Genomic DNA, 26,646 nt, shown 5'->3' on the forward strand with positions numbered 1-26,646 from the left:
TAGAAAAGAGACAATAAAGAATCATAATCACTAAATTATGAATATATTTTATTATTATTTTATTTAAAAAATCATAAAAACACAATTTTTAAGAGTGAAAATATAACTTGGAAAATTTATTTCTATTAGAACTTAAACAAAACGAATAATAAGTATGGACACATAGTCTACAAAGTTAAGTAACATCTATCATAACTAGAAGCCATGAAAAATAGGCATAAAAGCTCATGAATAATAGGTGTGAATTATATTCATGAAATTTCATCCTCCCTTCCACGTGTATTGGCAAATGCACGGGACTAGTATCTCCAATATACCCTGTTAGCTAGGTGTGCCATGGCATGCAAGGGCTAACGAAATTGTCGTTAGCAACTAGCGCTCTGTATTCAGTGCAATAAAATATTTCTCGCATGCATGGAGTCTAAAAATCCTTATAGTTCAAATTACCTTTTAATTTGTAAAGTATAATTGATCTTTTCATCAATTATTATCCAACCCATACATGTATAATACTTTTGAGAAAAATGAAATACCTTGAGAATAATTGCATAAATAAACTTAAATAATAGACATGATATTTGTATATTTTAAATCAACTTAATCATAAATGGTATAATAGGAAAATTTATTTAGAATAAACAAAAAATAAAATAAAAGAAAGACCATTACTTCTAATTATTGGGAAACACTATTTACTTACCTAATATATCACCTAGTTCCAAAATTTCCTTTCCCCAGCTTCAAAGAAGTTTTTTCTTTTTCCAACTACCCTATCAAATATAATAGAATTTTGACATATTTCTTACAAATTAAACAAACTTTCTTGCTATAAAAATATAACCATAATTAATTTAAACAAGTCAAAGTGCATTCTTCATCATCTTTTAAGTCTCTAAATTTGTCATATCATCTTAACCCAACTAATTACATTATTAAAATAGAATTCTCTTTTAGACTTTCCTACAAACACTTAACATGCATTTACCTTTCAAATTACTCAATTAAGCTTCGAAGCCTTCAAATCTCGTGCCCATATAATTTCAAACACCAATATAAATTTAACATACTTTTAAACCCAAGTCTCATCAATAATCAATTTTAGGTCCAAGAAAAACTAAGTCTAAGTTCATCTTCTTACACTATTCAGCATACCTAAATGATACATAAGTGAAATTATCTGTCAGAGATGTGTTCTAAAATTTAAGTTCCAACTTGATTTAACTCTACCTACTCTCAGAAATACGCATCAATTGGTAATAAGGAAAAGAATCACAATGTTTAGCAATATATACACCCTCAGGGTAATTGCAAGAATAGAAAATAAATGGGTTAAACTCACTCAATCAGCAATGTTTGAAACAAAGGAAGGAAGAAGAAGTCGACTGTGTACGCAGGGGAGTGAAGGAATTCAAGTTCTGACTTCTAGTAACAATCCTGGTTACCCGACGTCCACGCACGGAGAGAAACAAGGAGGAGGAAGAAGTCTCGAGTTCTCTGGAAACTCACAATGGCAGTGAATGATCGGCGACCCACCTGCACCCTCACCGGCAAACAAACTCAAAAAAAAAGAAAGAAAGAAAGAAAGAAAGAAAGAAAGAAGGAAGAACAGAGGCGGAAGAGGATTCGACGAGAATAAACTACGAAGGAGGAAGAATAGAGAATGGACGGAGGTTAGGTAAAGACTCTCTCTCTCTCTCTCTCTCTCTCACTCTATTTCTGCAACTCTTAACCGACAAAGAAAAAGAGAATTGAAGTAAAATGGATCGTGAGAAAAATCACATAACAAGACCAAAGGCCAAAGCTTGTTGAAAAAATTATAAAATACTCCTTTTATCTTATATTATAAAATATTTTTTAAAAAATTTAATATTTTAAAATATAAGATATTTTAATAAAAATAAAATTTTATTAATAATATTTTTTTAATATTATTATTTTTATATATTCTCCCTTTTTAATATTTTTTATTAATAAAGTATTAAATGAAATGTATTTTTAAAAAATTTATATCTTTATTTTTAAAAAATAACATTATAAAGTATATTTAATAAATATATTAATAAGTGAGATTTTGTTTAAAAATATTTTATAATTTAAAATAAAGGGAGTAATATTTATTATAATATTATTATTATTAGTGTTATTATTTTGGGGTTATTACAACAAAGCCAAAACATTCTGATATAAAGACTTCACTAAGCATTCGAAGACACGGAATGCGACTCGTGAAGTATGAGGCTAGAAAGGAAGGTACATTACCTGAATTATCAATGACTGCTGCAAAAGCTGCCAATGCCGACCATGTGAGGAAATTGAATTCCTATTACTCACATTCCAATACAATTGATCAATGATGATGTCTGAACAAGACATAGAATCTCTCCGCGGGCGAGATGAAGTACTTTTGGATTTCAAAGACACTTCACAATCCATCAAAAGATATTTAAAGGCAAAAACTTTAGTAAAAAGAGAATTATCCACTAAAAAGCCTCCAAATATTTTTTGCAAGCAGAGCCTGGTTGAAAATCTGAATATTTTTAATATTTTTTTTGACCAACCTCAATTTTTTTAATATTAAAACCATCAAACTGAAAAGTCTACAAAAAGCTGACCAACGGACGAAGTGAGGTTTGCGCCCAACATTAATTATTTAATTGTTTTCTGTAATAACGTTGTTATGTATTTATTCAAACATTAAATCAAATAAAAGAATACCTAGTCTATAATTTTTGTTAGAAAACTCAATCATTGACCCTATAATTTTTTTTGGGTTCTATTTTTAATCTTTGTAATTTGTTTAATATTTTTTATTCTTATAATCTCTGAAATTTAACATCGTTAGATATATAAAGGACAAATATCATCTAATCTTATTCAAATTATAATGATTGAAAATATTGAAAAACATTTTGGCCACAAAAAAAAAAACAAGAAGAAAATATTGAAAAATGAACAAACACTTAACTTAATCTGTAAAAGGTTGTGTTAGAAAAAAATTATAAAGATAAGAGAAGCAAAACTCAATAAAATTATTGAGATTAATTATTTTTTTGAAAAAATTAATATTTTATCTTTTAACTTTTAACTTATTTATAACTCAATCTCTTAATTATAATTCATTATGACTTAATTTCTCAACTATAACTCGTTAGGACCCAATTTCTTAACTTTTGAGTCACTTATAACCTGATCCTTATTTTTTTAATTTTTTTTAAAATTATTCTTATCAAATAAGAAGGATAAAAGAAATGTTTATATTTTAATTTAAAATATACTTCTCTTACTTTTTGACGTGAGATCCAAGTTAATTTTAAAAACAGAACTAACAAAAATTGAGGGAACAAATTATAAATAAATTAAAATTTTAAAAATTAAATTATAAATAAATTAAAATTAAGAGATTGAATCATAATAAATTATAACTGAGGCTGATTTATAAATAAATTAAAAATTTAAAAATTAAAAGATTAATTCTCTCTCTCTCTTTAATATGCAAAACAGCTGATTAATATATAATTTTTTTGTCTCCCGTAAAATGGAGACAGAAACGAGGGACCTTCTCTTTTGTTGTGTTCATTCCCTGGCGAGGCGAACCCTGGTTGGCACTGTGCACTGTGATGTCCAAGATCCGTTCTTCCTCGTCGCGCACTATGAAGCAGATGGCAGTGAACGGCGACGCACCATATCTTCCCCAAGACATCATCAGAAGCATTCTCAAATGCCTTCCGGTAAAATACCTAATCCGATGTCGATGTGTCTGCAAAAACTGGAAAAATCTGTTGAAGACCCCATCTTTCATTCTTGACCATATCCGCCACTCCAATATTCAAAACTCTTCTCTCCTTTTAGGAGGGGCTAGACCATTCTCGTACTTGTGTTTTCTCGATCAAAGGATGCGAGTTCAAGAAGCTCAAAACGCACCTCTAATCGGTTTCTTGTTGGGTGTTAGTATCATCGGTTGCTGCAATGGCTTGCTCTGTTTCCAACCCAATAATGCATCCATTTTCGTATGGAATCCAGCTACTAGAGAGGTCAGAAAGGCGTTAGTAGCTGTTGTATTTCTTTGCGTGAGTCTTTCAAGATGGGATTTGGGTTTAGTTCAATTGCTAATGATTACAAGATAGTGAGAATGCGTGTTTCTTTGAATAATGAACGGTTTATTCGTATGCAAGAGTGTAATTTATTTGCTAATCTGGTCGATCAAGTGCAAGTTTATTCATTAAGCACAGGATCATGGAGTGCAATAGAATTTGGGAACTTAGACGGTATATATCTTGTTTCAAATGGTTTCCCTGCAAATGGAGCTATCTTTTGGCTTGGGTTTATGCTAAATTCGGGGGAGAACGATGAAATTGTTGGGCATTTGATAGTTTCATTTGACGTCGCAACGGAAGTGTTTACTTTGATACCTTTACCTGCTTCAGTCCCTAGATCATATCGCAATAAGCTAACTGTGCACGAGAATAATCTTGCTCTGCTTTCTCACACTTTTATTGGAAACTATGAATCTTCTTTGATTGATTTGTGGGTGATGAATGAGGGTACAGGTGCATCCGGAGGAAGATGGAATTGGACTAAGAAATATAGTACCAGCCCTTACCCATGCATTTTAATTCCAGGGACTATTTGGAGGAATGAAATTGTCTGCCATTCTGTTGCATTCCCTGGGCATATTAATGCAGCTGAACGTGAAGGGAGGAATGGTGAACAAAATATTTTTCTGGTCAATCTCAGTACTAATGAAGTCAAGACTTTTGCTATCTCCAGAAACAGCATGAGTCATGATATTTTCAATTATGTGGAAAGCCTTGCACCGGTTGGCAACAACCACATAGAAGAGATTTGATCTTGGATCTTAATTTTTACATTGCAGATTTTCTTTAAGTTAGTTTGCTGGAAAGGAACCTGTGACAGTGAGGATCATTTTGTACCTTTGAGGGTTGAGATTTTATATAGAATGGTAAATTGGTAAGTGCATGTATTTAATACTAGATGTTTGTAACTTTCTTTGACCTGCCTATCTATAATATCATGTTGTAAAGTTTTCTTTCAGAGATGGATATGTAATTTAGCTGATGATTTGTGGATTATTGGGGACTTTTTATCTTGGTAATTTAGTTGTCCAGGTAAGATGGATATATAACCATTGGAAATGGATGCATTTTTCAGGTATTATGTGTTTTGATTGAATGATAATCCTTCTATATTTGAGGATGCCATTTTTGTTTGTATCTCACTGTCTATTTTCTGACAAGTAAGATGTAATATTTGCGCTTATTATTGTACTGCTAAGAAAGCTGGAAAGGGGTCATTTTTCAGAAACTGCAGTTGCTCATCTCATGCAACTTCCAGTCTTAAGTGCGAGACATTGTCTCTCAATGAGGGGATGCAGATGACTCTAGATTTGAGATTTGATTAGGATTTGTTTGAGTCTAATTGTTAGCTTTTGGTTAACTTTCTGGTTCATGGGGTAGCTTGTCCTGAATGGCGCTGCAGTGCTAGCTTTGTATGGGTGCTGAGATAGGTGAATCTTACAACAGATTGACTTTCCAAGAAATCTTTAATTAAGGTAAGGCCTTTTGGATGGGATTCTAATCCCCCCACCTGCTTTGGCTGTTATCCCTAGTGTTGAAGCTGGGAGGTGGAGTGTTGGGGTTTCCTTTGGTTTATTTTTGTTTGATGTTTAGCTTTTTTTTTTTTTTCCTTGCTGTTGCTTTGTTTTACTGTAAATGTTGTTTTGTTGGTGTTTAATGTGGGGATCATTTTTTTCCCAAAAGAGGAAAAAATGTAATATCTTAACAAGTAATATCATTAATATTAACTGCTGGGACTTGCAAACTGAGTCATAAAAAGAGTAGTTAAGAATTAATTTTTAGGTTTTCCTCCTAATGTTCAAGATTCCTTCAAGCACCAGTCAAACAAAGGCATGTTTGTTTGGTACTTGAACTGGTCCCTTTTTTTAAAAGAAGTAAGAGTTTTTTTTTGGTTTGGTTTGCTCCCAATGTTTTATAACAGATTATCGAACCGGTTTGGTTTTAAGATTGTGCAACCTGTCTTGACGAATGAATTGAACGAGTTTCACTTTTTCAATTCATCTCTGGTGGAGAAATGAATTGAATACATTACGTGCAAGTAGTTTTCCTCTTACTATGTTTGTGCATTTGGATATTTGGTCGATTAGAAGATTAGAACAGTATTTGATAAGAGTTTTTTGGTGAAGTTCACAGCACCAAATCCCTTTTCATCTGCTTGTTGAATCTCATTTTTTGTAGCATTTTTACATTTTACTCTTACCTTCTGGGGTAATTTTTTTTTTTTTTTGTTCATCCTTCCAATTTCTTATTTCCCACTTTTTATTTCTTTTCCTCTCATCCTTTCATGTTTACCAAAACAATTTTTTCACTTCGCCTATGATAATGTCTTTTTTCCTTCAATCTCTATGAAAAAGATGATAGTAGGCGGCAAAGATCATCTTTCATCTATCCCACATCTTACTGTGTGTTCTCGAAAATAAGATCCCTTGCAGATTTCAATCCAAGGTGCACAGATTGAAAGGAAAAAATCTTATCAACACGCCGTCTTTCATCAAGGATCGATTGCTTCTATTCCATACAGACTTGACTCTTTGTTTAGTGTGATACATTTCTTCAGATATTTCCTGTTATGATTGAATGAAGATGTTATAACTGAGCTAATGACAGTACTGCTGAGAAAGCTGGAACCGGGGGCCTTTTTTTTTTTTAACCCCCCAGAAACACTGGGAATGAGGTCATGAATTGTGTAGCTGCTCTTCTGATGCAACTACTGTATTCCTTCAAGTGTAAGGCTTTGAATCCTAGGAAGGGGATGATGAAGATGGCTCTAGGCTAGGAATTTGATCAGGCTGTGTTTGACTCTGATTGTTGGCTCCAGATTCTGTTCTGTGGTTTCTGGTGTAGCTTGTCCTGAATGGCATTGAAGTGCTGTCTTGAAGGATATTGTGCTCTACAATAATGTTATTCTTAATATTTCTACAATCAATATCCGTGCTTATTTATTCATATCTATTTTTTTTAGTGATGTTGGATTAACATTCAAAATGCATTACACATTACACAAATAAAACGTAATTTTTTTTTTTGGAAGAGTTTGACCCTTTAAATTTATAGTAGAAACACTTGCTTACTATGTTTTTTCGTAATTTTTGCATAGTACTTACCAAATTTCTACATGATGAATTAGAGTTGATATTGTAAATGTTGTTATATCATAGATATTTTAAGGAAGAGTGTCAGCATAATGCATTGATTTACAATTACAATATTGTATATATGGATATAGCTTGCAAAAAAGAAGTTTGGAGACCATATACATTTTAGCTCTAGTGTTCTAACTTGTCCAAAATCCATTCAATATTTGGTGTAAACTTGCAAAATGATTGTTGAAAAATGGGAGAATATGATAAACACGATTGTGGAGAACTTTGACTGATGCCAATCAAAGTTTACGAGCAATATCCCATTCTACAATTCAGGTCCATAGAACAAAAATTTAAAAAATGCGAGTCCTGTAATATTTTAGGATTTTTAGTAAATGATGATAACTAGCATTTTATACGGTATTCTCATTAATTATTTAATTGATTTCTATAAATACATTATTATGTTTTCAAACTTATAATCAAATGAGGAATATTTAGTTCGGAAAATGATAAATAAATCCCCTCTAAGTAAGCAAATGATATAATTGTAATATAAAATTGGATAATTTTTTTAATTTTTAGGAACTCTATATATATATATATTACATGATTTCTTTATTATTATTTTCCACTCTTTATATAATTAATGATTCGTAGCATTAATGATATGCTTGACCAAAGAGAAAAGTGAGAAGAAAATAACATTTTCTCCTACTTGATTATGGATAGAAAAATGAGAAAAATAACATATAATATTTATATATTTTTACCTTTAATTTTTTTTATAAATATGAAAAGATTTTGGAGAGAAAATTTTATTTTTAAATTTATCCATCAATTTTCAAATTTTATATATGTAGTGTAGTTACATTTTGATTATAGACTTTTGTTAAACATGAAGTATATTCAATTTTTAAATTAATTAGACAAATGCTAATTTAAATTTTTAGTTAAATTTCTTATATTTGGTTGTGGATTCAAAATTTTAATATTATTATATATTTAATAATTTAATAAATAAAATTATAAATTGGATAAAATAATTTTTGTTCAGTATTAGATAAAATAATTTGTAATTATGTTTTTTATTCAATCAATAATATATGATAGAAATTTACACATACGTGTCAAAATATTAAATTTTATTATATATAAATATTTTTATAAATAATAAGGTTATTATTGTTTATATAAAATTAACAATTTTTCTCTCCTCCTTGTTTTCTCTTATTTAGCCAAGTAATAGAAGAAAATTGCATCCCTTCATTTTTTCTTTTATCTTCATTTTGGCTCCTTATTTTTTCCTTGTAAGCCAAGCACAACATAAAGAAAGGAAAAATAAAAATTGAGATATTAAGGGCTTGTTTGAACTATTTTTATTTTTTATTATGAGAACTGATATTTTGTAGAATATGTTCTGAGAAAAAAATAAAAATATGTGTTTTATGTATTCTTTTTTGTTCTCTAGACTAATAATCTCAAAATACCTAAAAAATATTTTCATTTTTCTATTCTTTATGTTATATTTGTTTTTGTTTTTTTAAATATTTTTTAAAAACACATTACCAAACATATTTTTTTATTCTAGAGAATAAAAAAATATTTCTAGAGCAAGTCGTCAAACAAGCCCTAGTTATCTAATTGTTTCTTTCTTTCTTTATTTTTTTTTTTGAAGTATACATGAAGTAAAAAGTTTTGACCTTATATTTGATTCATTATCTTTTGATTTGTTCGTAAATGTTTTCATTAAGCATATTTAAGAGTAAATCTCCAAATGCATGCTTTTTTGTTGATGATATAGTTCTTATTATAGAGATAAAATAAAAAATTAATTATAAACTTGAGTTATAAAAAAAGGCATTAGAGTCAAAAGGTTTTGGCCTGAGTAAGAGTAAAACGAAATATTGGCATTATAATTTTAATAAAAGATTAGTCAGTATTAATTTGAAAATAAAATTAGAAATCAAATTATACCTCAAATAAAAAAAATTTAAATATTTGAGAGTTATTATTCAACATAATGAAAAAATTAATGAAATTGTTGCACATGGGATACAAGTTAGTGGTTTAATTGGAGAAATGATAAATGATTTATTTGTGATTGAAAAGTATCTAATAAACTTAAAGAAAAAATTTATCAAACTGTCATAAGACCAGCTATATTATATGATATTGAATGTTAAGCTTTAATAGGATAACAAGAGTATAAAAGTTAGAGTAATATATATGAGAATGTTGATATAGATGTGCGAGCATCTATTGAAGGAAAATGATAGAAAATCATTTCAAACTGTGGGAGGTACCGGTGAGAAGAATAAAATGAATAGTTTTAAGCCTTGTTAAGAAAAATAAAGAAAAGCCAAAAAGAATACTTCTTTTTAGAAATTAATTTAGAAATTAATCTCCCATCTTCATAGGTCATCTTTCCTTGTGAATCTTTGACAAAATGTCCTTCAACGTGAAAATAACAAAATACTTCTTTTGCTGAAGTACTTGCCATATGGGAAATAAACTTGTAACAACTAGAAGCAATACACAAATTTATTACTTCATAACTATCCTTTCCGTAATCCCAACCACAACTACAACAATTCAGCATTTATGTTGCATTTTTTAACAATAACATACTTTACATCACAGAACAGAAAAATTTAGCATCCATTTACGTTTTTCTCATTTTTCACTTAATTTTTTAATACTATCATTCTCAAAAATTATTTATTGTGTGTTTCTATATATATAATCTATTAATCATTAAGAATATTACTTTTTTCTTAACTATAAAAGAGAAACGATGTAAGACAACATTTACAACATCTAAAAATTCTTCTGCACATGCATGACAAAGGGAATGTTAAAAATAGAGAAGGAGGGTTGCATATTTTTTGGGGTGCATGGCAGAGGGAAAGATGTAAAAGAAAAAATCATGTAATTACCCATTATCAAGAAAGGAGAAGATGATGACCTAGATGATGATCCACTCAACTAATTTTTCGCGCGTGAGAGCATATTTTTCTTACCCAAAAACAAGAACAGAGAATGTAGATAAGCTGTTTTGCTGCTTCTTTTTAGTGTTTAGGGAAAGGGTAATTTTGTAAAATTGAATATACTTTTTTATCCCAAATAAGGACCAGGTCCTTAATTGAAATTTCAAAATTTTGTGATCCCTAATTAAAATTAATGTCCTTAGAAAGTCTTTAATTGTCATTCTCCCATCCATTTTTCCTAACTATTAATTGCCGAAAAGAAATAGTCATTCCATTCTATCATTCTATGTTTCACAAAACAAACTAATAAAACTAGTACATTTGTTTAAGAATATTATTAAATTGTATAAATAAAAAACAAAACTAAACAAAACAAAATTACTACTGTATATGGAGAGAGAAAAAATGGAAAATGAAAAAGTAGACAAAGAGAAAATGGAAAGACATTTCTTACCCACCCAATTCAGTAGCTCAACACATGGAGAGAAAAGTTGGGGGAGACGAGGCAGGGTAGGGCTTCTTCTTTTTTTTTTAATCAATTTATTCACTTTTTTAAAAAGTAAAAAGAAAAAATATATATAATTTGGTTTATTTGGTTAAGAAATTTTCTAACCGAACCATATTGATAAATCAAAATTTTTGTAAAAAAAATTAAATTTATCTTATAATCAAATTGATAACTTTTGATGAACTCTGGTGGTTCATGAATGGCATTGCAGTGCTATGTTTGGAAAATATTGTACTCTACAATAGTGGCTTTAGGAACTGCAGCTTTGTATGGGACTTGAAATAACTGAACCTTGCAACGGATTGTTTCTTCTCTAAGTTCATGCTTGTTTGTATTTTTTCCCCTGTTTCATTACTTCATTTATATTAACACTATCACTGCTTTCTATTTCTCCTCTTATGTGAATTCATCAGTTTCATATTACAAATATGCTAAATCTCAAAGCGGAGCAGGTATAAGTTGAAGTATGTCTTTTTATCTTTGTAGGCATGAATTCATATTTAAGATCCTTTGCAGATTCCTAAACAAAGCATATTTTTTAGAGTCTGAGCTCTAAAAAATTATTGTAAATACTTGTGTCTCATGTGCTTCATATTTTACATAGTATTTTATTTTAATATGTTAACTCCATTATATACTCCCTCTAAACCATTATATGACGTTTTTCAGAAGTCTTACTTGATCCAAAATATAAGATATTAATAGAGTTGGCAATATGAACTAACCTAGATCATATGAGATGACCGATATGTGTTGAGAACAATATATGTTATATTGGATTCAATCCATTTTTTTATGGGTTGGAATAATTTCAACCCAACCCTTTGTAGCTTGATGGGTTAAACGGTCCAATCTACCAATTCATTTATTATTTTTTTCATAATTTTTTTAAAAATACTTAAATGAGAAATTTTAGTATGACATTTCATACAATTTTAACCAAAAAAAAAATTACAAGCATTGTGAGTTCTATAAGTTCTAGTATGATATTTCATAAAATGAAAGCAAGAAGATAGGAAAAATTGATATGTTATGAGTTTTATAAGTTAAAAAATAAACAGTGTTTGGTCAAATTTGATGAGAATATGCTAGATGATCCATTTTTTATAGTAGATGCTCGAAAAATAATTCATAATTAGATTTGTACCTTTATTAGATTTGTACCTTTATTTGCTAAGGTGAGGTGACACACATCATTTTCAATAAAAAATTGTGGGCCTCACATGAAAAATTAACATCTATCAAATAAAAATTAATAGAGACTGCTGGATGCTTTATTTTTTAAAGTTGATAATTTATTTTACACCATCTTATAATGTAGGCTACCCAATGCTTCTGAAAAAATAGTTGAGGGCCAAGTTTGCACCTTTAACTTATTATATTCTACTCAAGTAATCAATAAGAATACTTTGAATAAGTCAAATATTAATATTTATTCTACTCAAAGGTATGATTAGAAAGATATGAAAATTTAAAAAAAATCAAGATTTTAACTTTTTTTTTAGAAACGTAGATTAATTAACAATATTATAGTTCAAAAGAGTATATAATAAACAATGAATTGGAGAGTTTAGTTACAAGTTTTGTAGATTTTAAGAAAGCTTGTCAATATAATATACATTGATCCGCAAATTTTTTTTTTTTGGAGCAGAATACATTGATTTGCAATATTATGGTTAATGATATAGGTTATATAGGGCACACAATGATATGTTAAAGGCAATAAATTTTTTTAGATTTACAATAGAGCTAACTCCACTGCGAATATAATAGAGTTAAAAGGTAAAGTTGTTGTGGAACTTTTTTTGCGAGAGGCCCCTACCATTTTAAATTTTTTTAGAGCAATATCACTATAAAACTTAAAAAGAAAAATACAATTTTACCCTAACTTTACCATGTAAGTTAACCATTAAATATTTTCGTTGACCAATAAAGTTACACATGTCACTCTTGATTTCTTCTTCTCTCTTGTGAGAGAACACTTCAGTAAACCAGGAATCTGCGAAGGGGGATTGGAAAGTCCTGGGCTCGATACTGACCAAATTTTCCGAAGACGTCATCTGATATAACTGGTTCAAGCAACAGAGTGGCAAGAGTTGCAAGAAAGTAGAACAGTGAAGGGAATCAAACAGAAACAAGCCGATAGTTGATAATCCTTTTTTTTTCCCCTTCTTTAACGCAATATAATACACAAGAAGTTAACATGGCACAAATAACTTGCTAATTTCCTTTTATCCTATCACTCTTTTTCCACATTATTCTGCTCCAAAAGAATGGCCTTGGGGACTATACTTTCATTTGGTTTTGGTTTTGTTTGTTGTTTAGCTTCTTTCTCTTGCTTTCTTTTTTGGTAAAACATTGTTTTTCTTTTTTATATTTGATGTGATAATTGATAATCCTTTTTTTTCCCCTCTTTGAAAAGTTCATGAATCCTCCAACACCAACCAAACAACAAGAGTAAGATAATGAGCAGGCACTTTAAATAATATATATGACAATTTGAATAGTTTTTTTTTTTTGTGGAAAAGGGATCCAACAATAAATTAATCTCATAAAAGTTACAATTCATAATTTTGCAAAGATAAAGAAGAGAACAAGGGAGTACAATGTTGCTTAATTTATTCTACTGACACTAAGCTAAAAGAAGAGAACATATGTTGGATGTTCTGTAGAATAACACTTCTTTTCTGGCAAGGGTGTGTGTAAACAAGAAGTTTCCATTATGCAAGATAATCTTAAAACCTCCCAACCTCAAACCTCTTATAATAGACTGATTGCCAGTGCCTATCACCCATTGCAAGAAGCTACGAAGACAAGCTTGAAAAAATTGGTCTGAGAAAAACAAAATATTTTGTAATATGAAATTGTTGCAACTCTTCTCTTTCAAAATAGAGCTCTGCTACACAGAAAATAAAGTTCCTTTTTTTTTAAATTTTGAAATTTTGATAGTCCAAATATACAAACCATTTGCAGAATCCATCGCACCTGGTGAGTAGCAAGCATTGATGACTTTCCTTTAGGAAAAAATTTCCATTTATTATTTTTTTTGGCACTTAGATAAGTTTGTGGAAGACTTGCAGTTACAAACAAATCCGAGAAATTTCATCTATTCTTGAAAATCCCTAATTGCTTGACAAGGGGTTAACATTTTCCCCTTGTGTTAGGCTTGATTCCTTAACATCCAAATGAAATGTAGAAGCACAAAAATTTCCTCAATCAAAGAAAGATCCTTTACTCTATAAAATTTATCTGAAACTCTTAAAAGCCAAAAAATAAAACCTTGATGAGAAATTTCTTCTGAACAAATTCCCGAAGAGCCAAACCAAATAGCTTTAACATAAGGACATTCACAGAAAATATGACGCAAGGAATCCTGTAAGTCGCAACCAAAAGGACACATAATTGAGGCAAGAACATGATGGCCTAGAAGAATATCACCTATGGGGATTGCCTTATACACTAATTTTCAAATAACAAGGATATTTTAACTCTCAAATACTTTCCCTTGCTAGATGCGAATCCCCTACATGCTTGTTAAGATATATAAAACCCGACTGGACAATGTAAGTGTTAGAATTCCAGATTAATCAATCTGTAGAGCCACATAAAGGTAATGGAATTTTAATGATTTGACGAATTAAATTCGAGTCATACAAATTCCTTAATAAAGGAATGTTCCAGCTGAGTTGTGTTCACGAGTTAGGCTTTTGAATCATTAGATTAGCTGCTGTGGAGACATTGAAAGCCAGGGCAATAGAAGAGTTAGAAGGAGACCACCAAAGCACATGAGTGATCATAATGGAAGCTCCATTTCCAGCTTGTCATTTGAGATGATCAATGATGAGGTTTGACAAATCAAAGATACCTTTCCAAAGTCATGAGGAATTTTAAGACTTTTTCAAGAAGAAACCATTTCAAGAGTTCACATACTTCAACTTCAAGGTATTTCAAAGCAATGAGTGAGGTTCTACTTACAAAATACGGCAAATGCGTTTTCTTTTCTTTTCTTTCTTTTCTTTTTATTTTTTTGCAAATTTTGGAAGCAGAACCTCACTCATTGCTTGGATAGAATTCATAGACTAAAATATGCAAAAAATTTGGATAGGATCAAACTAAAATACTTTATCAAATTGAATTAGACTTGAACAGAATTATAACGGTTTGGTTTGGTCGGTTTATTTGATTAATGAGCTCTTATTTAAGTTTATGGAGTCTAATCGTACACATTCTTCTATTCATTTTTCTCCTACTGTTAAAAGGAAAAAAATAAAGTCATTCCATTCTATAATTCATGAAAGAAACTAATAAAAACTAGTACTATTGCATAAAAAATTAAATTATATACAAAAAAAACAATACATAAAAAGAAATACTATTACTAGAGATGGAGAGAAGAAAACGTAAAATGGAAAAGAAAACAAAGAGAAAATGGAAAGAAATTTTTCACTAACCCAAACCGAAGGCCGAGCAGATTGGAGAGAAAAATCGGGGAGATGAGGTAGGTTAGGGTTTCTTTTCTTAACCTCTGTTCAAAAAAAAAAGGGTTTCTTTTCTTAACTTATTCACTCTTTCTAAAAAAAAAGAAGTATATATATATATAATTTGATTGATTTGAATTAGGCTAAAGTATATTTTTGTTTCTCTAATTTTATGTAAAATTTTAATTTAATTCTTTAATTTTATAAAATATATTTTTAATTTTTTAACTCTAATATCGCTAGTTTCAAATGTTTACTTTTTGTTCTAATCATTGTTATTTTAAAAAATTTAGACTTAATAAATCAACATTTGAAAATGTATTATTAATATTTAAAAGTTCAATGTAAATTTTTTGTGTGATAAAACTAATAATGTTAAGGTTAAATGACTAAAAATATATTTTATAAAATTAAGGAATTAAAATGAAACCTTATGTAAAATCAAAAGACTGAAAATATACTTTAACTTTTAATTTATTCAATTAAGTAATTTTTAAACTGCATTGAATTGATAAACAATATTTTTTAAATTTTTGTCTTTGAACTATTTGTCATTTTATCAAAAAAAATAAACAAAATTTTTTATTAAAAAAAGTCTACTTGAATTATAAAATCGAATAGATTGAATCAAACATCAAACTCAATTTGATTTGATTTGATATTCAATTGCTGATGCTCGTTTGAATATAATCCAATAACATTTTGACAATTATATTAGGTCTTAACTTGCAAGAATAATCTGCATTTCAAAGTCCAAAGCAAAAGGAAATAAAATTAAAAAAATACGGAGTTATGTAATTTTTTTAATATTTGTAGTAAATGTTGATAAATAATATTTTATAAGGTATTCTCGTTAATTATTTGAATGATTTCATGACGATCGCATTACGCATTTTTTGTTTTTGACCCCGTATGTATAAGATTTTTTAGACATGTTGGTTTAAAATTAAAAAGTAAATAATTTTTAGATAGTTTGGAGATTTTATCAAAAGAGATGTATTTTGTTCAATTTAAAAAAACAGATATTATGTTATGTTTAATTACGATAAGAAAAAATAACTAAGCTAAGATATATAAAATTCTTTCAAAGTTTGAGTCAGTTGTATATGACCTGTCTCATCATTTAATATTTAAAATTAACTCCCTTAACGATTTATTTTGTTTTTCAAAACCTCCTATCATTACTTTCATCAGTTCCTAAATCACATTTCAATAGGCTTATTGTGCAAGAGAATAATCTTGCTATGCTTTCTCACTCTTTTAATGGAAACTATGAATCTCTTTGATTGATTTGTGGGTGATGGAGGAGGATGCACCTGCATCTGGGGAATGATGGAATTAGACTAAGAAATATAGTATCAGTCCTTACCCATGCATTTTAGTTTTAGGGACTATTTGGAGAAACGAAATTGTCTGCAATTGTCTACGACGTGAAGTGAGGAATGATGAACATAATATTGTTTTGGTCAATCTCACTACTAATGAATTCAAGATGTTTCTTATCCCAAGAAAGAGTAATAATTATGCTTTTCTTCAATTATGTGAAAAACCTTGTACCAGTTGACAACAACTATACTGAAGAGCTTTGATCCTAGATCTTAATTATCCCATTACAAATTTATTTTAGCGCATATGTTCAATACCAGGTTCTTGTAGCTTTCTGCCAATCTATAACATTAGAATGTTCAGTTTTCTTTCGATGGTGGGTATTAAATTAAGTTTTCTTGCATTTTCATTTTACTTATGTTGATTTATGGTAGTTGTTTTCCACCAACTAGAGGTTGGGTGCTCGTTGGACCATTGGTGGATTGGATGAGTGTTTTTGTTAAAGAGTTTTCTGTGATGTGAGGTTCACAATGCAAAGTCTTCATTAATATTTTTTCACCAATCTATTCAATTTACTGTTGCCTTTCAGTGCTTATGATTCATTTTTTTCCTTCTTGCTTTCAATTTCTTCTCCTCTTCCCCACTTTTTATTTTTTTTTTCCTCCTGTCATCATTTCATGTTTTCCAGACGCAATTTATTCAAGCACCATGAGAAAGTGTTTCTTCCCTCAAACACTATGTAGTAGATGGCATTGGACAGCCAAATTTTTGTTTCCTATCCTACAGTTTTATTTCAGATATTTGTAAAACATTTCAGTCATCATAAGAGGATTGAAGAAATATTTTCAATGTCAAGTTCTTGTAGCTTTCTGCCTATCTATAATATCAGGATGTTCAGTTTTCTTTCGATGATTTCTTGCATTTTCATTTTACTTATATTGATTTATGATAGTTGTTTTCCACCAACTAGAGTTTGGGTGCTCTTTGGACCAATGGTGGATTGGATGAGTGTTTGCTAAAGAGTTTTATGTGATTTGAGGTTCGCAATTTGTTGATGTTTTGTCACTGATCTATTCAATTTAATCTTACCTTTCAATGCCTAGGTGATAGTTTTTTTTTTTTTTTTCCTTTTTGCTTTCAATTTCTTCTCCTCTTCCCCACTTTTTAATTTTTTTCTTCCTGTCATCATTTCATGTTTTCCAAACACAATTTATTCAACCACCATGAGAAAGTGCTTCTTCCCTCAAGCACTATGCAATGGATGACATTGGACAGTCAAAAATCTTTTTCTATCCTACAATTTTATTTCAGACATTTGTAAAACATTTCAGTCATCGTAAGAGGATTGAAGAAATATCTTCAATGTCAAGTTCTTGTACCTTTCTGCCTATCTATAATATCAGGATGTTCAGTTTCTTTCGATGATTTCTTGCATTTTCATCTTACTTTTGTTTATTTATGATAGTTGTTTTCCACCAACTAGAGTTTGGGTGCTCTTTGGACCAATGGTGGATTGGATGAGTGTTTGCTGAAGAGTTTTTTGCGATTTGAGGTTCACAATACACAATCTTTGTTGATGTTTTTTCATCGATCTATTCAATTTAATCTTGCCTTTCAGTCCTTAAACCCCACCTCCCCCCCGCGTTTTGCTTCAATTTCTTCTCCTCTTCCCCACTTTTTTTTTTTTAAATTTTTCCTCCTGTCATCATTTCATGTTTTCTAGACACAATTTATTCAAGCATCATGAGAAAGTGCTTCTTCCCTCAAGCACTATGTAATAGATGGCATTTGACAGCCAAAAATCTTTTTTTATCCTACAGTTTTATTTTAGATATTTGCAAAATATTTCAATCCTCATGAGAATAAGAAGATTGAAGAAATATTTTGAACATCTTTCATCACTTGATGCCACGTGGCACATGCAGTAAAAGGCAAAAAAAAAATGAAAATTCACTGGTAAAACTAAAATTTTAAAAATCGGATCGATCGATTTAACTAATTAAATCAAGAATTGGCCCTTTTATCAAATCCAGTCAACTCCCAGACCAAACAGTTGACCAACTGGCTAACCCGTTAAAAACTCATTTAACGGTTTAAAAGGCGACCGGCTTTACGCTCATGAACCAGATTCAACTTTTTTTTTCTTTTTTTTTTTTTTAGGAAAGGGGCGAAGTCTGTAATTTCCACACGGTCACGAGATGTAATTTATTATTTTTGACAACCAAACCCCGTTTCAACTCACTGTTGCCGGCCTCCTCTTATTTTATAGGCAATCATCCAAGTGAAGAATTTGCTATCTGTCGATGTGGGACTCAATGGTTTTTAATAACAGCACTTGCTTTCTTCGTTGCCCCTTTTTTCTCATAATCTTGAAAATATTGATGCAAAGGACTTAATTGAAAGATAAATTATGTTCAAGAATCAAGTTCAATTTATGAACCAAACTAAATATTTTTTTATTAAACAAAATAAACAAATGATCAAAATACTTCTCTATTTAAACAAATAATTTTTCTAAAAAAAGCTGCATGTTAACACGAAAACCCCAAGCTAAAGAAGCCTTGCACCTCAAAGCTTTGGCTTAGGATATATGGCTTCTGACTTGGATGCAATGCTTTTGATTGGGGTGCAAGACTTTAAATTTAGGGTGCAAAGTTTTTGGTTGAGGTGCAAAGTTTCTTTGGCTTGAGATATACGTGTTAAACATACAGTTTTTTTTAATTCAATTTCATTTGTTTAAACAAAAAAAAAAACATTTTGGTCATTTGCTTATATTGTTTAATAAATAAAATATTTAATTTGATCTTTGAATTCAATTTGATCCTTGGCACAATTTCTCTTTTAATTAGGTCATTTTCACCAATTTTTCCCATAATCTTTGTTGAGTCATTTTAATTATTTCCTGAATCTTGAATTATTTTTTCAGCGTGACTGCATATAATTAATCTTTATACTTTAAATTATTTATCTATATTTTTAAACTTCATTATAGTTAATTTAATTTTAAAAACCCTTCAATGAATGAGTGCGTTTAAATATATTAAATAAGTTTAGAGATATTTTACAAAATTTCATCTCTAATATACCATTTAGCATATAAAATTAAAAATATATTAAATTAGTTTCAATCGGTTCAACTACAGTCTAACCATCAATCCTTAAATCAATGTCTTGTTTGGTTCAACGATCAATACAATTTTTAATAGCTTGATAAAAAAAGAGAAAAAGTGAACCATAACAAAAAAATAAATACTATACTGTAGAAATAAATGAGAGAATGATAGATAGATCACAAGAGATTAATAATTCAAATGAGGTTTTAAGTGTCAAATTTTATGAATTTACAAGTTTGACCCTCAATTTTATAACTTTATTATGATAAATTTATAATTTGTGCTTCAAATTTTAATAGAGAAAATAAATTTATTTATTTTTTAATCATATTAAAATTTAAAAGTTAAATTATAAATTTATTATAATAAAATTATAAAATTAAAAGATGAACTTATAAATTCTAACATTTAATATCTAATTTAAATTTACTAGTTCTTGAGACTTATATGTCGTTTTCCTTAAATAAATCTTAATTGAAAAGGGACGAGGTAGTGGTACCGAAAAAACAAATCATTCGACAAAAACAAGAGATGGTAAAAGACAAAAAAATTATCAAAAATATTGGGTGAGAAAATACAAAAAAGAGGAAGGACAATAGATGGAATCACACCAACCAATGAAACCATACAGATTACCTGTTCTGCTGTTCACTACTACATGAAAATGTATCTGGAGCGGGTTGATTCTTTTTGGTCTCATATGTATAGATTCTTATATGCACAGATTTATAGATATTGGCCCAGAAAACCGATTTATCAATAATATATGTAGTTTATCAGTAAAATAGACAGCGATCTGTTCTTCCTCGTTGAGCACCATGAAGCAGGTGGCAGTGGACGACGACACAGCAATTCTTCCCCAAGATATCATCACAAACATTCTCAAACGACTTCCCGTAAAATCCCTAATCCGATTTCGATGTGTTTGCAAAAACTGGAAAAATCTCTTCAAGACTGCATCTTTCATCGCTGACCATCTCCATCACACTGGTAGTCAAACCTCTTCTCTCCTTTTAGGAGGGGCTAACCCAATTGTTCCTGCGTACTTGGGTTTTGTCGATCAAAAAATGCAAGTATTTGAAGCTCAAAGCGCACCTCTAATCGGTTCCTTGTTGGGTGTTAATACCATAGGTTCTAGCCATGGCTTGGTCTGCCTCCAACGCAATGAGGCTTCCATCTTCGTATGGAATCCAGCTACTAGAGAGGTTAGACAGGTGTCCGTAGCTGTTAATATTTCTGCGCGTGAGTCTTTCAAGATGGGATTTGGGTTTTGTCCACTTGTTAATGATTACAAGATAGTGAGAATGCGTGTTTCTTCAAATAATGAACGGTCTATTCGCATGGAAGAGTCTCCCGTATGTGCTAAGCTGGTTAATCAAGTGCAATTATATTCACTGAGCACAAGAACGTGGAATGCAATAGAATTTGGGAACTTAGACTGTGTATATCTTATTTCTAACAGTTTCCCTGCAAATGGAGCTATCTTTTGGTTTGGGTTTATGCTAAATTTGGGGCAGGAGGATGAAAATTATGTTCAATTGATAGTTTCATTTGACATAGCAATTGAAGTGTTTACTTTGATACCATTACCTACTTCAGTCCCTAAATCACTTTTCAATAGGCTTACTGTGCATGAGAATAATCTTGCTATGCTTTCTCACACTTTCAGTGGAAACTATGAATCTTCCTTGATTGATTTGTGGGTGATGGAGGAGGGCGCAGGTGCGTCCGGGGAAAGATGGAATTGGACTAAGAAATACAGTGTCAGCCCTTACCCATGCATTTTAGTTCCTTGGACTATTTGGAGGAACGAAATTGTCTGCAATTTTGTACCCACTTGGGAAACTGAACGTGAAAGGAGGAATAATGAACAAAATATTGTCATGGTCAATCTCACTACTAATGAATTCAAGACGGTTGCTATCCCAAGGAAGAGAAATGGTTATGTTATCTTCAATTATGTAGAAAGCCTTGTACCAGTTGGCAACAACCATATTGAAGAGCTTTGATCCTAGAGTTTAATTATTACCTTGGGGATTTACTTTAAGATAATTTGCTGGAGAAGATCAACCTGTACTTGTGACGATCATTTTGTACCTATGAGGCTCGATGCCGTTTAGAGATTTTATTGAGATCGGTAATGCAGATATTTAATACTGGATGTTGGTAGCTTTACTTGACCAGCCTATTCTGTAAATATCATGTTGTTCAGTTTTCTTTTTCTAGATTACTGGAGACATTTATCTCTTTTTATTTTGTTAACCTAGTTGTCTTGGTAAGATGGAGATATAATTATGGAAGATGGATGCATTCTTCATATGTTTTGTGTTTTGATTGAATGATGATCCTTTTATATGTGAGATGCCATTTGCTACAATCTTTTTGTTTGTATCTCACGGCCTACGTTCAAATAAGTAAGACGTAATATCTGTTCTTGTTAAGTACTGCTTAGAAGGTGGAACAGGTTTCTTTTTTCTGAAATTTGAAACTTCTACCGTCATGTGCGAAGCTTTGGCTCTCAAGAGGGGGATGCAGATGATTCTAGATTTGGGATTTGGTTAGGTTGTTTTGAGTCTGATTGTTAGCTGTTGATGAACACTGGGGTTCATGAATGGCATTGCGGTGCTGTTCTGAAGAATATTGTGCTCTACAATAATGGCTTTAGGAACTGTAGCTTTGTATGGGAGTTTTTTGTAATGACTAAAAAACCAGACTAAACTTGATGGTCAAACTGTCGACCAATTAAGCTAACAACTTAGTCAAGCTTCGGTGAGTTGGGCCGGATTGAGCTGCTTTGGACTGATAACTGGGTCCAGTTTTAAAAAAATGGACTATTAAAAAAATGTCTTTTTCTTTTGTTTAATTTTTTTAGAAAATGATCAATTTTTTTAATTATTTGATTTATGTTGTATCATGTGGCTTGTTAAGTCATGATAAACTTAAAATATTTGGTTTTATTTGTAAGTTAAGTAGCAATTTCATATTTATTTCTTATATTTATATTATTATATATATATATATATATATAATTTTTTAATTTAATTATTATGCCACCAGATCAACCATTGGTCCAACCCAATTTAATCATGTGAATCGTGAACTATTAATATTTTTAGTTTAATATCAATTTGATTTTAAAAACATTGGTCTTTTGTAATATGATGGTAAGCCCTTTTGGAATCCCATCTTGAAGCTGACAGGTGCACAATTGGCGATGGTATATTTGGTTTGATTGTGTTTGATGTTTAGCTTCTCTTCTTGCTGTTGCTTTGTTTTACTGTAAAATTTAAGCTTGGTTTAAATGGACGGACAAGTGAAAATGAAATAGGAAAAAGAGAAAACTACCAAAAAACAAAATTTGTTTCACTTTTTAGGATTTTTTTCTAGTTTTCCTCTCTTTTTTTTTCCTTATCCAAACAAAGGGTAAATGTTTTGATTTTGATGTTGAATGCGACTTTCCTTTTTGGCCAATGAAAGACAGGAAGGTCATATGTTAACAAGTTAGCATAATTCCTCCTTACACGTTCTTCTTCTAATAGATCTCAAATCATGCGTAAAATTTGATGACCATCACGTATCATATCAAGCTGCTGCTGCTTCTTTTTTTTTTTTTTTAATTGAAAAGTTCTTTTATCTTTGTAGTTTTCTGTAACTATAGATGTAAATTGATGAATAAAGCATAATTTTTAAAAAGTTTTACCTCATAAGTTTTATCATATTTTTCAAGTTTTAGAAAAGTTTTTTTATAAACAAAAATATGTTTCGTCACATATTATAAATAACTAGGAAACTAGCCTTTACTACCCCATGCATTACACAAGAGCATTAACTAAATAGATATTAATATCATTTAGTACATATAATTAATCTAAAAGAGTGTAATTAATTTTGTTAAATTACCATAAAACTTCGAAATATAATTAACTAACCATACCAATTCACTATTACAAAAATGACTTTTTACAGCGGTTAAATAGGTGATGTTATTACAAAGGATGTAGAAAGTCCAACTTTCTATATCGGTTATACAACCGCTGTAAAAAATACATATTCTACATTGACTAATCATAACCAATGTAGAAAATGGATCAACGATTAGAAAATTAAAAACTGGAGTACTTTCTACAGCGGTTGGAAGACAACTGGTATAGAAAGTTCACTTTCTACAACGGTTGGAACACAACCGGTGTAGAAAGTCGAACCATAACCGATGTAAAAAATGAATCAACAATTAAAAAATTAAAAAGTGGAGCACTTTCTACATCGGTTGGAACACAACCGGTGTATAAAGTGGCTTTCTACACCAGTTGTCTTCCAACCGCTATAGAAAGTGTGCTATTTTACACCCGTTGTGTTCCAACCGTTGTTTTACACTAGTTGTGTTCCAACCACTGTAGAAAGTGCACTATTTTACACCAATTTTCACATTAACTGATATAGAATAGTGTTTTTTACACCAGTTATGGTAATAACCGCTATAAAAAGTGTATTTTATTTTTAAAATAAATGTTCATGTTTTTAAATTTACCCTACTCTATGTATAAAAATTACCATAGCCAAATCAGACAGCACAATTTATTTACAATTTTCAATATAAAATTAAATTAACAATTATCTAAAACTCAAAGTTATCTATAAACTATATATTGAGCTATCCAAAATATTATGTTAACAAATGTTTTCAAAAGTTGTCTACAACTAACAAACTTCTTAAATTGCATGAAATTTTCTATAAAACTCACAAATTCTCCCCAAAATAAATTGCCCAACGTATATGAATATCTTCAATTTTAGCTTTGGAAAATGGATCCGAATTGTCAAATATCTAAAATATAATTTGTAAAAGAGACTTATTATGTACTCTCAAATAACATAATAAAATAAAACTCTTAAAAATATATTTACCTCTTTTGTAAATTCAGTCATGCCTAATGTGATAATGTTGAGCATATGTCTCATCACATATAGGTCACACAAATTCGTCTTCACTAGTTGTCTATGGCTCTATATAAGAAAAAATCATGAAAAATCTTAGTAATTGAACATATTCATAAAATATAGCATTACCTTTAGCTCGATCTATGTAGAATCCTTAAGCTCATGTCCGTGCCTTTACAAGACCACATTTTGATATGTTTTCATTGCTCTATGTTCAAGATCACCAAGTTAGTAACTAAAATATTTAGTGTAAATTATATTAAATATTTTTGCATAAATATACTTACAAGTCTATTGTCTTCTTCATTTTCTTCCAAAGTTTGTAATGGAAGGAACATAAGAAGAAAATAGTTTTACTCTTTATTGAAAGAACAAACAACTACCAATGGTTCCTGAAAAATATGATGAGTTAAAGTAAATCTACATTGAAAAAACTATTAATTATAAATTGATCCTTACGAGTGCACATATGGAGCCATAAAAACATCTTTCTTGACTTCACATATTCTTTACTGGAGATACTGGGCCCTTAACTCCAAAATATTTCCTTTCTCTGCCATGTGATGTGGGCAAAGGAATCCAAACTTATCACCTTTGCTTGATACGATGCACAAATAATGAAGGTACCTACAGCAATGCAATTGTGTTAAATCACTAGACTTGATAATTAAGTTAATTTTATTAAACAAACACAAACTTACATCATAAATAATTCAATGTGTGGTGTGGTAAGCTAACTATTTGACAAAAGACCAAGCAAATCTTCCCGTTCAATTGTCACTATCATGTCTTTCTTACCCACAACCTCCGAATCCATTTTAAAATCTTTGAGTTTGAATGATGGATCATATGCTATTAAGATCATTCGTTGGTGTGGAGTTAGCGAGGGTTCTGGAAGTTTTGGAAGATTCGACAAGAAAAGCTATTATACATAATAAAAAAGAAAGAAATAGTTAGTAAGAAAACATTTTAAGAAAGCTACCACATAATAAAATTGCATACCACAGGTTGAACCATATTCACAAGTCTCTTGGGCCACAGGATAAAATTGCCAACAGCTTTTACTACAGTCTTTACCTCATTAGTAAGGAATGGAACTAATGCATTTAACACTTTTGGATCTTCAACTACCACTCTTACTTGATAATCTTGAATTTGCTTATGGTGGATGGTTGACCCCAACTTGTAAACGCTACCAAGAGAAACCAAACGTCTATCAGGATCTTCTAAAAATATCTCGCATGGTTCACTAATGTTGTCACTAGAAAAACTCTCTAATACATGCTTAAGAACATTACTCTCTTTTGTGCTATAAAATCCAGGAGACATATGAATTAGTTCAGTAGGCATCTCCTGTCGTGAGCTCATCATGCTCATCATCTCCTCTTTCATTTTCTCCTTCATTTGTAAAAATCAGGCTGCGAATGAAGCTTCAAACTCTTCTTTAGTTTGCTGTCTCATAGTAGATATCACTATTTCAAGCTCTTCTCTAGTCACTACACCTCCTGAGGTGGGGTGTAAAGGTGCTCTAAAGCAGTCTCTTATGCCCACACCATGTCTAATGCCCCTCACACGATCCAAATGCTCTGGTTTTCCTGTTGCAACCATCAAGATATCATTTCTGCCCTCTTATATGAAACTTCCTTGGGCTTGTTGCTCCTTAAGAGCATCCTGTAACATAAAAATAATAATTTTAATTAATATTATATACAATTATATAGAAATTTAAAGGGACAAGAAATAATAATATTACTTACAATCCTCTTAGCAATCTCGTGCGCCGTCTCGCTTGTATAGCCTTTTTTGCCTCTTTTTTGTATTAGTGTCCATATCTCCATTTCTTCTCTCAGGAGACGGGGGATGGTGGAGAAAGGAGTATAGAAGGATCGAACTTAGCTTTTCTTCTCTCTTCTTCTGTTTCTCCACCATCAATATGTTATCAACCCTAGCATAACCCTCACGAGACAGCATGTGGGGGCATTGATTCTGTCAAGAAATTTCTTACCCTTTAGCTCGTTTTTCTTGTTAAAAAAATGAATTTTAAATTTTATAGTTGAAATAAAACTAAACAAAACTTAAATCAATTAGAAATCAACAAACCAAAGCTTTTTTAGAA

The 26,646-nt window shown here is 30.4% G+C and overlaps 2 protein-coding genes across 3 annotated transcripts; both read left to right on the forward strand.

The window, feature by feature from the left end:
• The first annotated feature begins 3,562 nt into the window (after positions 1-3,562).
• On the forward strand, positions 3,563-5,113 carry LOC129296432 (F-box/kelch-repeat protein At3g23880-like). Of its 2 annotated transcripts, none has more exons than XM_054935032.1 (2): positions 3,563-4,031; positions 4,548-5,113. In XM_054935032.1, exons 1-2 carry the CDS (start codon positions 3,618-3,620, stop codon positions 4,611-4,613), a joined length of 480 nt encoding a protein of 159 aa, XP_054791007.1. In that variant the 5' UTR covers positions 3,563-3,617; the 3' UTR covers positions 4,614-5,113. The 2 variants fall into 2 exon arrangements, with proteins under 2 accessions (XP_054791007.1, XP_054791006.1); XM_054935031.1 differs by having other exon boundaries at positions 4,620-5,113.
• Positions 5,114-20,284: 15,171 nt separating this feature from the next.
• LOC129296430 (F-box protein CPR1-like) lies at positions 20,285-21,795 on the forward strand. Its single transcript, XM_054935029.1, has one exon. The coding sequence runs from the start codon at positions 20,411-20,413 to the stop codon at positions 21,599-21,601; it is 1,191 nt and encodes a 396-aa protein (XP_054791004.1). The 5' UTR covers positions 20,285-20,410; the 3' UTR covers positions 21,602-21,795.
• The last annotated feature ends 4,851 nt before the right edge of the window (positions 21,796-26,646 follow it).

This window comes from Prosopis cineraria, unplaced genomic scaffold (assembly GCF_029017545.1).
Source record: "Prosopis cineraria cultivar Desert tree isolate PC_DT_omini unplaced genomic scaffold, ASM2901754v1 PC330, whole genome shotgun sequence".
NCBI lineage: Eukaryota > Viridiplantae > Streptophyta > Magnoliopsida > Fabales > Fabaceae > Prosopis > Prosopis cineraria.